Here is a 13,768-nt window from a genome sequence, read left to right as displayed (position 1 = left end):
AGGGACCCGCAGCAGCCCGCGCCGCAGCGGGGATGGGGCTGAGCGGAGCCCCCCGGGGAGCCCCCCCCGCCCCTCCTCTAGGCCACGCCCCTTCACACAAACCACGCCCCCGGTGCCGCATAAGCCACGCCCCCTCCTCGCGCAAACGCTCCTCCTCCACCGGTGCTCCCCGCCCCTTCCCCCGAGCCCCCGCCCCCTCCCTCCCGCGGCCCCACCGGTGCCTCCGGCCTCCCGCGCGCCCCCTCCACCCCCCTCCCCCCGCCCTTCCCGCGCGTTGGTTCGCTCCTCCCCGCCCCTTTCCCCCACCTCTCGGGTCCCCTCCCACCCCCCGGCTCGGCGCGGTGGTCTGGCCCGGCCCGGCGGCGGAGGGAGCGGCGGGGACGGGCGGGCGGCGCCGGCGGCCGGGGGGGACTCGCTCGCCTGCGGAGCAGCGGGGAGCGGAGCGCGGGCGGCGGGGCGGGAGGCGCAGCGGAGCGAGCGAGGCGGCGGCAGCGGCTCCGACCCCGGGCGGCACCATGAGGTGAGGGGCCGGCCCCGCCGCGGGCGCGCCAGGTCGGGGGTGCACCTTGCCCCCCGGCTCCGCCGGCGCCGCAGCCGCGGGGGGGGGGCGGGCGGGGGCCGCGCCGGGGGAGCCCCGCGGTGGGGGAGGGGCCCATTGTTAGCGGCGGTGGGGGCGGGGCCGCCCCGCGTCCCCATCCCCCGCGGCGGCGGCCGCCGAGTTGCGTTCGGGGAACGGCACCGGGGGGGGGGGGGGCGAGCCGGGACCCCGCGGGGCGGCACCGGAGCGGGGGGCACCGGGACGGGAACCCCGCGGGGCGACACTGAGGAGGGGAACGGGGGGGGACACGGGGGGGACAGGATACGGGGCCCCCGGTGGGGTTGGGACGGGGACCTCGCGGGGCGACCCCGGGGGGGACGGACACGAGGACCCTGCGGGACGGCACCGGCGGGGGGACACACCCGAGGGGGGCACGACGAGGACCCTGCAGGACGCCGGGGGGGGCACCCGGTGGAGGGGGAACACGGGGTCCCCGCGGGGCGCCGCCCCGGGCTGGCACGGCGGGAGCCCGGCTCTTGCCGCCCCTCCTTTTCTTTCTCTTCTTTCTCTTCTTGTCTTTCTTTCTGTCTTTCTTTTCTGCCTTTTCTATCTTTCTTTTCTGCCTTTTCTATCTTTCTTTTCTGCCTTTTCTATCTTTCTTTTCTGTCTTTTCTATCTTTCTTTTCTGTCTGTCTTTCTCCCGCTGTGTTTTTTGTTGTTTTTTTTCCCTCCTCCTTCGCCTTCCCGTCGCGTGTTGCATTGCAGCAGCCGCCGCTGGGCTTTTCCCTGTGTAATCAATAAAGAGGCGGTGGGAGGGGGATCCCCCTCCCGGCCGCCGGGAGGTGCCGCGTTCGGGGGGTTCGGGATGTCACCGCCGGGGTGGCGGGGCTGGGGTGCCCGCCCGCCCCCCGCCGGCTCATTCATTCGAGGGTGATTTTCCGCCTCCCCCCCGTTTCAAGCGCCGGTGCTGTTTCCGCGGTGTTGTGGCCGGGCTGGTGTAGGACCCGGTGCGCGATGCGGCTCGGGGCTCCCGGGAGGCCCTGGCGCTCGGTTAAGCAGATGAGGAGCCCGGCTGCGCTTTGCTTTGTTCCCTTTCGTTTATGGGTTTTCGCCCGTCTCGCGGTTGTTTTTGAACCTTCTTTGTCTTAAAGGTGACTAAGTCGTTCGGGGTATCGATCGACGGGATTTATTCGATGAAAACCAGCCGGTTTCCACCCGCGAAAAGCGGGCGAGCCGTTAGAATTCTCTCCCCGCGACAGTAAAACCCTAATTACGTTTGATTTGACTTTGAAAGTCGTCCCCCTCCCTTGTGTGTGCACCTTCCGTGGAAGGGGTAGCTTTGCAGCGGGAAGCATGGGAACAATCTCCATGCTGTTTTGTTTAGAACTGTGTTCCTGTATTTCCCTCTACTTTTCTTCAATTGTGGATGTTTATGTCCTATGTTATTTTAAGCTTTGTTTGGCCTGGGCAAATTTATTTTCACTTATTCATGTTGCTCACGCAGAAGTCGGATGCCTCGCAGATAAAAAGTTACAACTTACAAAACTTACTGTTCACATCCATATCCTTAAACAAAGTTTTTTTTGTTTTTTTTTTTTTTAAAATTATCTTTAAGGCAGTCTTTAGGACAACGAGTGCAGTTAATCTAGCAAAAGTTGGTGGAAGTATTTTGAGAGGCCCCTTATAAATTTGAGCTTCGTACTGGTGAAAAGACATTGATTGTACAGGTGATGCTGAGTGAAGTGAGCTGGAACATCAAGACTACTCTTTTGCTGATGTAACTGTGTGTTTGTTAGGACTTATGCCAGCTTGGAAAGCACAAATACGCTCTTAACCAGCGTAACAGGAAGATGTCTAGGTTGAACCTACCCTCAGGTCGGTTATTTGGATGTTTGAATAGCTGACTTGAAGCAGTTAGTAAATATAGGCAAATGAATATATTATAGGTCTGAAACTTTCTACCCGCGGGTGAATGCAGAGCATTGAGCTGGTAAGCGGGAAACGTGGTTGCAAGTTGGATGGCCACTCTGAGTGGTCGTGTGGGTATTTCATGAAACATGACTTCAAGAACGCTCCATCCCAAGCCTTTTGGAAAAAAAGCAGCAAACTGTACCAATTAAACTACACAGGCTAACAAAATGATGTGGCTAAAGTAGTATTTTCTCTTTATAGAGGCGTTATTAAATTGACTCAGTTTTGTTTAGTTGATCCAGCTCCAGTACAATGGCAAGCTTTCACTACGTGCTCTCTCTTTAGACTTGTTTAGACTAGGATCAACAGTATATTTCTGAAACATGTTTCAACAATATCTTCCTGCTGTATTTTATTCGGGGAATGTCTTTTAATGTGTATTTTCTGGTGAAGGCAAGTTGCGATGGGGGAGGAGTGACAAGGCAGATGATGCAAGTGGCCAGCGTTTTATATATACATAGCTCCTCTGTTTGCAGGTGATGTTAAATCTTAGCAATTAATACTAAAACCATACTTCTGACATGATATTGGTGGTCTTCTTCAGATAGTGTGTTTTGCTATTGCTGTTATGCAGTTTGTGCTCCAAATAATACAAAAAGAAATAAATAACAGAAGTCATTCTGAGATGAGCTGTGAAGGGAGGAGGGGAATGCCCTCAGTTTCTTTTCTGCCCTTTGACACATACCTTTGGGAGAGCCATCTCGATTTGATGACTTTGTGTTAAGATCTCGCATCATGTTCTGGTGGTTAACTGGTCAGCTACTGAATAGCAACCAGTTTTCCTTATGTGAAATAAATCTAAGCGTCATTGTGAAGAGCTTCAAATAATTGGTGATTCAGTGGGACGCAAACATCAGTGGTACACAGGAATTAATTATTACAGAAGTCTGCTTTGTATTCAAATGAAAATTATATGCTCTTTGAGTGGCACCTGTTGGGGGTTTTAGGTTGCTGATAAACTTTGAATATTAAATAACCCAGTTAAATGCTGTAGCCTGAGTATGAAGTTACTTGGTTCAGGAGCCAGCATGAATAGGGCTTGTGTATCTCTCTCCCTCACTTCAGGTAAACAGCTGATTCCTGGGAACACCTGTTGCTTCTATTGTACTGTGGTGAGCTGACTAAGTAGTGCTTTTGATATAGTTTCCTGAATGCATTTAGCTTGTAATAGGTATCCAGAAATAGGCATATTTGGTGAGATTTCCATTTGCTCTCTGACTGGAATGTGGTAGGGGAAAAAGGTAATTAAAATCTAGGTAACTGCACGATTTGGTGCCTCAGTTCTTGTAATAGCGTAACTTCCCATCATAGTCATACAAGAACAACATGTGTGAACAGACTTCTATTGAAACATATGTTGGACTCTGTAATATGGAAGTTGATAAATATAACTCTGCTGCTAGAACTGGGATTCTGCAGCGAAGATTAACTGCATTATTTACTATTTTTTTTTTTTTTTGGTATCCAGCTATTTTTTATGCTATCTCAATAAAAATAAATGAGCTCTCCAAGATGATACTTTTTTTTTAAATGAAACTGCACATCCTTCTTTTGGAATTACTACATCCATTTCTTTGTGGAGGAAAGAATTGTTTTGCATTAGTGTGCTAGTCAGAAAGCAGACTGCTTAGTCTGGTCTCATTACCCAAGTTGCAGGAACTAGGAAAGAAACGGTATTTTTTGAAAATCAAATTCTAATATTTCCAGAACCTCATATACTCATTTATATTTATGATGGGCTATTACGCATATCGTATTTGTGAATGTCCATTCTATACTTGGATAGGCAAGCAGCTATAGTTGCTTTGCCTTTTTAGAAAATCATGTCATATCCTCACTTGTGCTTTCAATGTAAAACCAGCTAAATTTGTGGTCTCTAAACCGTATTTTAAAATTTCCTCCTTGCTTCCATTCAGTAGCTTCTCTGATCAGGCATGTTGCTGACATGCCTGATAATAATTCATGTTATCTTTTAAAAGTCAGCACAATATTTAAAATATAATGAATGCTCACTAATCTAAGTATAAAATATACTATGAAATCTGGTACTGTACTCACCTTTTTTTTTTTTTTTTTGTCCTTAATACATGAGTGAAAGCCCACGGCAGAAGTAACAAAACGTGGACCTTCATTAGGACTAGGAATTCTTGAAGAAACCCACATGCGTTTCCAAGGGTTTCCAGGAAAGAGGGTATACAAGAGCACTGTATCATTAGTGACAGTAGTATAGTTCAGTCTGCTGAAATTAATGCAGTTATTTAAGGTGGTAAAATACCAGAGCAGCAAAGCCATTAATTTCAGTGGTGACATTAAGTTATTGTGTACATCAGTACGTAGGGTAACGCTTTGGAATATGCCTTTACTTTAGTTTTAATACTTGCACAAATAGCATTTTTGAAGTAGAAAGCTTAATTTAGTTGAGAAATATTTGTCAAAATGTTGGAAGTGCAAGCAGGCAGTTAAATTAGACTGGATATGCGTAACTGCAACCAGTACAGTTCCTGAAACTGCTCTTATCTCAAGAGTAAAATTGGTAGTGTAGGCAGGTTTATTTTTCAGGTGGATACAAGAATTCAGGTTACTTTCGTTCTTCTTAAGTAAACTAACAGATGGACTGAGTCATCTGTCTGATGGAAGTGTGGTCTTTAGCTAGGGCTTCATTTGTGACAGTTGCAAGTAATTTTTGGGCAGATTGTTTCTGCCCACCCGATAGGGAATCTGACAACTGTTTTGCCCTCAAGGTCTCTGGATAGTTTAGTGAATTATTTTGATAGTAAAAGTATAAGTGTTTAAAAGATTACTGTGTGAATGGAGGATGCAGGAATTGGAATACAATTTTCTTAGAAAAAAGCTATTTATGACCATCTTAGCAATTATGTTGTCAGCCTCTAAAAATTAGAAACAGTCTGGGAGTGTGTATAATTCAGGAATGTTCTCTGGAAGGGTATGTACAAGTTTTTTCTTGACTCTGATTCAGGGCTTCGTGTTGTTCGTTGTTGGAGGTCAGAAAACAGGACTGAATTAGTTAGTGTCCTACTTCAGATCACTACAGTGTGAAAACATTTATTCTGCACTTCCATAAAAAGGAGAGGAATTATTCTTCCTGTACCTGTTTCAGTGGATGCTTTGCTTGCGCGCTTACTCTGTAAGTGACATATCGCAGTGCTGCCTTAGGCATGTGATTGGAAATAACTTCGTAATGAGGACTGCCTCTTGCCATGCCAGTGCATTTCATGCAGAACTGTTATAGAAGTAGGTTATCGAACCACTGGGTAGAGTAATTTGCTTTCGTTACTAGAGAGCAAATGTATTAAGTGAAACAGATAGTATTCCCGTCTGTACTTTGACCTTTCATCTAAAATTGCTCTTGACAGTTGATGTCTGCTTCCACTCAGCAATGTAGAAATACATGTGCCAACTTTCTAAACATCCAGACATGTTTGGGTTTAAGAGTGCTGTAGTGCTGAGAGAAAGCAGGAGATATGTGCTTTTTGTGTTTGATTCAAGAAATTTGACTTTTAGTAGTAGCTAAAATAAATGTAGTAGAAACAGAAATCAGACTTCTTGAACAGCTTCAATACATGTAAGTAGTTTTTGGTGGTGCCTACTTTGCTCACTTATCCCTACCTTTCCCTGACAATCCTTGTGAATTGTGTAAAACTACCTTGTGTTCTTGGGCTGTTGGCATCTTTCTTGGGGTGAAGATAGAAGCAAAGCCACTTTTATGGTTGTCAGTATTTAAACCTGCCAGATGAAAAGCCAGTGTTGTGTCCTATTGTCCCTCCCCTGCCGTAACTTCCTGTGTGTTCTTGCAAACCTGGAAAAGAATGATTTTTCTGTTGTTGAATAACATACAGAATCTTTTCTCCCTTTTAGAAATGGCTGCACTACCTTATTTCAACTTTCAAGTTTACTAACTTAAGAAATAAAAACATATGTCTAAGTAAATGGGTTTGAAGTAATTTTCCTTTGTTTTAAAATGCTCTGTGCTGATACAGGTTTTAGAAGGAAATGTTGAATTGTATTTCAGATACTCCTAATTAATAGTTTTAATAATTGATAAGCGTCTCTGCTATTATCACTTATTACAAGTTGTCTTCACTTTATTGTTCCATGGCTAATGTTTGAAAAGTTCCACAAAGAATCTGAAAACCACGTTTACCACTTCCTGAGAGTTACGTGTGGGCAGCTTATGGAACTGCTTCTTGGAGATGATGGGATGGGACATTTTTCTATGTTTACTGCCCAAATGCTAGTGACAGCCTGGTGGAGAAAGTGGGACTGTTCAATGTGATGTGAGAGGAATTGTCTGTCTACTTTGGATTAGTCTTTCCAGTTGAACTGCTAGCAGTAAACATGCATTTTGGGAATCAATGCACAATTCTCTTGCTCACCAGGAGTGATCTTTAGGCAGGGCTCATTAGAAGAAAACATGATGAATATTCAAGCAAAGAATCTGGTCTTAGTTTCAGATATTGAAAATACTCCAGGCAAATCTGGCATATATAAAGGAAGGATAATAAAAACTGTTTCAGCTTAGTCTAACTAGTATGCTAGCAGAGGTTAAGTGTGCAGATGGCATTGTGGAGTTTTTATTTCTTTTTTTTTTTTTTTTTAAATTATGATAAAGACAGGTGCTGGAACCCAGTGAGGTATGGGGGAGAGCAGTGGAAACTGATTGCGCTGCAGGGAGTGGTACAAAATGGACTGATGTACTGCCAGAAATAACTATGGACTCCTGGTTTGCAGCACAAACAAGATTGGAAGGATTTTGTTTCAAATGTTCTCTCATTCTTCTGTTATTCTTCACAAATTTGAAACTCTTTTTCAGTTTCCTGAGTTAGGTTACAAAGTAAACTGTACTTATTGCGAATTCCATAAAGAGGGTGAGGTGGATGTGCATTCTAAGCAAAGAAAAAGTTCTGAAACTTGGAATCTAGCAGAATAGTGAAAGAACATGAGTAGTAATTGGTACAGGTAAAGGTCTCATTGCGCCTTAGTTGCAATTTTATAGCAACTAGAGGAATATTTAATTTTCTTTCTAGAGGAAATAAATTTCTGTGTCATTCTCCTTGAAGCAACTTTGTAAAATATAGTTTAATACTTAAGACTTTTTTGACTGCTAACTGCTATCGCTTTATTGCAGGTTGCTGCACTGTGATACCAGATTTTTAACTGAAACACCTTGAAGGGCATGTAGTTAAGGGAATGTTTTATTGTGATCTCATCTGGCTACTGATAAATGCTGTTATATTTTTATAGTTATGTAGACCAGTATATCTTCATTTGTGGTTATATCTGTTAGAATTGTATATTTTACGGAGACTTGCTTTGAGGTTTCATTTTTGCTTATTGTATGGGATTGAAAATGCAGATTCTAAATGAGCAGATAAGGGTTCTGTTGTAGTTTGTGTATTTCCAACAGAACTTTCAATGCTGCTGTATTAGTGGTATTTTTACTGGCATTGGTGGAAAGAGGCGGCTGGTATTTTTAGGTTCCATTCAGCTTTCTGGTTGGCTTGGCAAATCTGACTTGAGCATATGCTCTGAGTAAATCTGGGCCTCGAACCTAATAGTGTTGTATAAAATTGCTAGCCCTTGAAATAGTTTTTGTTAAAAACTGTTTTCCAGGTACCAAGCTTCCAACTCTCGGCTAGCAAGTATCTTTCTTTTCTAGCTGTTGTAGATGTTCACGTCAATATAATATGTTACAGTGAACAATACACATGGCTGCTTGTTTTGAAAACTTGTTTTTTCTGTATATTTCCTGTTCTTTAAAAATCTTTTACCCCTTCTTTGTTTTCTTTTGAAGGCTTAGCATCTATATTTTATGGAGAGTGCATAGTAATGTATGCATCTTTGATTTCCTCTTCCGTGTTGAACTCCTGTTGATATTCAAGGAACCTATGTGGTCCTTTGGGCAAACCTTCTTAGTCTGTTAAACAATGCTGACTCTTCTGTAAAAATAGTTGATCTAAGTTAATGGAACAAATTTTTTTTATTTTTATTTAAAGTTGTTGAATTTGTACTTAAATTGGAACACAGTGAATCTTTACTAGGAAACTTGTACCGTGTTCTTGAATGCATTTAGAAAGTCCTCTTTTAGAAAACTGCAGTTGGCTACTGTGGATTAAGTTAAATGGACTTTACAATTTAAGAATAAATGTTGTTATCTATTGTCAGAAATAGATGATGTAGCTAGACTGACAAAACAGTGAATCCAAATGAGCCTAATTAGGGCAGAGATAATTCAAAGTAGTGAATGACAGCACTGTTATGAAAATCATCAGTACTGAAACTTGGCATTTGTATGTGTAAGTCTAATCACTGAACACGCTAGTTAAGAGCAGGCAAAGCTTGGTTGTAGTTATGTACTACTGTAGGAAAAATACTAGTTTTCTTTGGAATTACGTTTAGAGGTACTTTTTGTATAGTTCAGAATACTGCTTTGATTGGAATCTCTGAATATAGTCAGAATTCAAGAAGCTACTACTGCATTTTAATTTATTGTTATATACTGTTCAGTTGAATCACTTTAGTGTGAGTAGAGCTGGAGAGTGGTGCACAAAGTGGCTGATACACATACTGAATGGAGATACGAATAGTGTGAATGCATATGAAATAAACATGTTTTAAATGCAGAGCTGTCTTACCAAGGCAATAGTCACTGTATATGGTACTCACTACTTTTCTCTTGGTTAGAGCCTGCTGTTTGAGGGGTGAATGAAGACATGAAAGAACTCCCCAGTTCAATGTTGTTCTGACAAAGAGAAGGCTGAGGAGATAAGCTTAGAAAGCTAGCAGGGAACCCATGTCTGATCAAGAGTAGAAGGAAGAGCAGATGAATGGCTGGGGCACTTGAGTACTATGTTGTTGCTAATAAACTTAAGCAGAAGTTGAATCCAGTACTTCAGCTGCTTCTTCAGGCTTACGTGTTTTGGAGAGCCATTGAACATGAGATTTCATAGCATTTCAGTGATCTCATTGGGTTTTTAGCTACTAGGTGTAAATGTAGTAGTGTGTTTCAGATTGGAAGTTTGATGTGAGATTGAGGGAGAAGACCAAAGCATCAAATACATAAAAAGTTTAGGGTGCAAAATTTGTTCACACCTTGTGCTGCAATCTCAAGGATTGTGGTAGTACCATTGTTCTAGTTACCACAGTTAGGTGTGATGGGTCTAGTAGCTTTTAGTTTAGTGATCAACTCAGTTAACTACTTCATAAATAAATTATTCTCGAAGTAATTACTGCTGAACATTAAAACTACTTTCTGAGATGAGGAAATCTGGACTGCTGGGCTCAGTGAGTTCATCTTATATTTTGGCAATAGCTTAGAGTAGCCTTTTCATAATATTTGGAAGAACAGTGTATCTTAGGCTTCTTGGCTTGTCATACTGTAAAGGCAACTTGAAAACCAGCTTGCATCCCTATATATTTTTTATTTACTGTACATTTCTTATTCACTGATAGAACAGTTCTGTGCTTCTAGTTGCCACTGTTTCTAACAGTGACTAAATTCACGAATGGGTGACAGTAAGAGAAACACAAAGGTTTTTGTCTTGCAGCTTATGAATACTGTTGCTGTAGCAGTGTTGCTCTAAGGATATAATCAAGACAGAGGTTTCATATGGAGACACAATCTTTTATTAGATACACTGCTGCAGTGGTGGGGAACAGGGCATGTACAAGCTTTCAGACATTCAAGTGCTGAGTTCATGAGAAAGCTGCTGAATTCTTTGGAGACACCATGTGGAGGTTTTATATTGTGTGGATTTTTGCAGGAGTGTTGAAGATACAGGTAAATGTCTGTTCTAATTTTTACAGGTAGCCTGTAGTTTCACATCTGACTTAGTAGCAATATGTGGTATATTTTTTATTTCAAAGAGTAAAGAATTAGGTGCCTGAACAGAGCTAAGCATTGGTAGGATACGATTTAAATTGCTCTTTGTTTTTGCATTACACTGCAATGTGATGTCTGCATAAAGGAAATGGAGATTGCTTTGCAGAGAAAAAAAGTAGAACTGTGGAAATACTTTTCAAATGTTACTGTTTCCATGTAAAGTGTGAAGGTGCATTTTCCTTTGAAGTATCAGAGTAATGGGAATCACTGGAAAAATAGTTGAAGAGCCTTGTTTGAGAAACCCATTGGTGTGATTTTTGTGGAGAGGTGGTCTTGGTCACTAGCGTGAGACTTGTGTATAGTAGATCTTTAAGACGCAGGTAGAAGTGGATTGTCTTGCAAGGATTGCATCTTTAGACATGACTAATACTTAATAATAGTAGGATTTTATTTTTGCCCTGTTGAAGCCTCTAGGAGAAGTGTATGGTTAAGCCACTTCTGAATACTCTGTGCATCCTTTTCATATGGCAAATGGATGCAAAACAAGCAATCTCTCCTCTCGCACTCCTTACTGCCCCAACAATAAGAATACTCTCATATGTGCTGTTAAGCTCCGTGCGCTGCCTGTTCATGAAGGTGTTAATTTCATGTTTGATGCAGTCTTCATCTTTGATCAGATGTCTGATTTCACTTTGGTCCATTCTGTGGATCATTATGTGTGAATAAAGAGGGAGAAAAGTGACTGTATGGAATGAGAAATCCGTAGCTGTTTTGACATGAGAAACAACTGTATATTTGTTCATTAATGATTTGTTTTATATTATCTAGGCCTTCATAACTGTTTTCCTTAACTTGTTCTTCTAAGTAAATTGCACATATTTTGTAAGTGATGTTAGGATGAAGACTGTGTTATTAGTTTTTGTTTCTTAGGAATGCTTTCAGGTTTGGTGATTTTTATAGTGGCAAACTCCTGTGAATGAGGAGGATATTTAAGAAAAACAAACAAAAAAGAGTGGAATCTTCCCCAATTTAGTGTTAGATATTTTCATATAACTTATGATAAATCAGTGTATCGGTTTCCCAAGCAGGTGAGTGATCATAATCTTCCCATCCTTCAGGAAAGGGGGAGAGATTTTTAACAATTCATGTAGTCCTCCAAAAAACCTTCTTCCTCTGTGAAGAGGAACACAGTTTAGATGTCTGCACGTAGTTTAACTTAAAATTCGTAACAGATCTTAAATTCAAAGTAGTCTGGGTTTGTACTGTTATTTAATTTTTTTTTTTTTGTAAAACAAAATCAGTCCCCCCCCAGCAAACACACAAGAGCAATGAAACAAAACAGGACTATTTAGAAATAAAGCTATAGGCTTTTCTTATAGAATTTGAGAGTTGGGGTTTTTTTTACCTAGTATGGCAAAACTCTGGTGTAAAATGGTGAAAGCATTCCATGGTTCAGAATGGAAATTTTATGCATTCAAGAACTTTTTCTTGGACATTACCACAAAATTAAAATGTTGCTGACCATATGCATGAGGGCAATGAATTTTCTCTCAGCAGCACCATGCCCTGCAATAGTTTGAATGTGCAGAATAATTTTAGTGTAAAACAGAGTAAGTGTTGGACTTAGTGTCTTTAGTTAGATTGGTGATAAGGGTCAATGTTTATGCTGTTGATCTTCTGTTTCTCAGAAAGACTGGGGTTAATTGTAGCTTGGCAAGTAAAAAAAAAAGTTCCATATTGTTTTCCTGCAGTAGATTCCTGTTGCTATGCAACAAATAAAATGTCACTTAGTACAGGATATATTAAATTTGTATTCCCGGCACATATCTCTGCACGTTCATTTTATACTTTAGCAGGAGGGTATGGTTCTGGCTTCCTGTAGGACTGTACTATGAAGCAGATATTTGAGTTTCTATTCTAGTGCTTGCTGTAGCTGCAGTGACGTCAGTGTACTTGCAGAGCCTTTCTTTGTTTTCCGATGGATGGGGCACCTGTGCAATGCAATCAGGCTTCTGACCAGACAAAAACAGGGGGTGTTTTTTTTCCCTGAGGTGGGATGGTATCGCCAAGCAACATGTTAAGACTTCAAAAGGGAGAAAATTTCTGCTATGGAAAAAATGTTAGTCTATGGATTCTGAAAACCTTTAAATGGGATGCAGAGAAAGTTAATACAGATGGTGGTATGTGAATCTTTAAGCCAAAAGATCCAGTTTGGTTTTTTTTTTTTAATGATTAGAGTTAAATTTGACATTTGAATATGTTGACACCTCCCTCCTCCCCCCAGCGCTAAAACCAACCAATCTCAGCATGTAAATTCTTTACATTCACTCTAGATGGATTCTGGAATAAATGGTTAGGGCGTGTTGGGGAAAATTGTCTTCTGTGGCTCTGGAACCAGTAATTAAGTAATGGACAAATGACAGTATCTGGTAAGGCATTACTTTTATAATCTAGTTAGACTTCCATAGAGGACAGAAGGCAAAAATAATATTTGAAACCTCGAAGGATGTTAATTTGATCTTTGATTCAAAGACTGTCATGTGATATAGATAACTGAAATACAGAAAGTTGAAAGCTGCGGGTTTTTAATGCTGTGCTTTTAACAATAAAAGACATGCATTGTCTTATGTGCTATGACATTTTATCCTATATCATAATCTGTCTTATTTTAAGCAGTTACCTGAATTTTATTGTGGATTTTGAATGCTAGCTTACAAAATCTAAGCTGAAATTTAGATACTAAAATTAGCAGGTCAAGTATTGTCACTTTTTTGCTTCTTAGAATTTAAAAATGCCATTGGCTAATATCTCATTATATTTCCAATCTGAAGCAGATTTGTTAGTACCTGATTTTTAATGTTACTGTGAATTTACTTGTGTGGCTTCTTAATAAAGCAGAAAACAAAAGGAAGAGTCAAAATGAACTTAAAAAATGTCCAAAACATCTCTCATTACTGTTCTCTTGCATGTTTTGCTGAGGGGATGCTTCTAATACAGAAAGCATCATTAAAGGAGCAAGCAACCTTTAATATTACAGTCTTGTTTCTTGTAGTCTGCTGCTTAATTCAGAGCTGAACGCCAGAGTGTTGCATACCTGTTCTGAGACAGACCTAATAAAACCCATTTCTCTGTGTACACAAAGAGAACCTGATGCAACCTAAAAAAATTCTTATGTCATTGTATACTTGGTGAGATCAAACCTGAGCTCTCTAACAGAGAAATGATGTAAGGGTATGTATGGGGATGCTTGGGGGCCTTTTTGCTTTCTGTTTTGGGAAGATGGATCTTTGCTTCTGTTGCAGAACTGTTTGGCAAGAAGGAGAATGTGGCCTTTGGTTTTCAGTGCTATGATTTAATGGTATCTTTTGGCACAGGAAACAGTAGGAATTTGTGAAACTGCCTCCTTTTCTTGAAGAGGG

General features: G+C 41.4%; 1 protein-coding gene across 6 annotated transcripts in view; it reads left to right on the top strand.

Annotated features, from left to right (window-relative positions):
- Positions 1-292: 292 nt before the first annotated feature.
- Positions 293-13,768, top strand: part of ENAH (ENAH actin regulator) — a 97,346-nt gene continuing 83,870 nt past the window's right edge. For 2 of the 6 annotated variants that reach the window (XM_069852728.1, XM_069852727.1), the window contains exon 1: positions 303-520. In XM_069852728.1, coding sequence (XP_069708829.1) covers positions 516-520 — 5 coding nt within the window. In that variant the 5' untranslated portion in view covers positions 303-515. Of the gene's footprint in view, positions 521-13,768 lie in introns of all 6 variants that reach the window. The other 4 variants (XM_069852723.1, XM_069852725.1, XM_069852726.1 and 1 more) reach the window with 4 other exon arrangements.

The sequence above is a fragment of the Phaenicophaeus curvirostris genome, chromosome 2 (genome assembly GCF_032191515.1).
Source record: "Phaenicophaeus curvirostris isolate KB17595 chromosome 2, BPBGC_Pcur_1.0, whole genome shotgun sequence".
Taxonomy (NCBI): Eukaryota; Metazoa; Chordata; class Aves; order Cuculiformes; family Cuculidae; genus Phaenicophaeus; species Phaenicophaeus curvirostris.
This window is presented reverse-complemented; position numbering and strand designations above follow the sequence as displayed.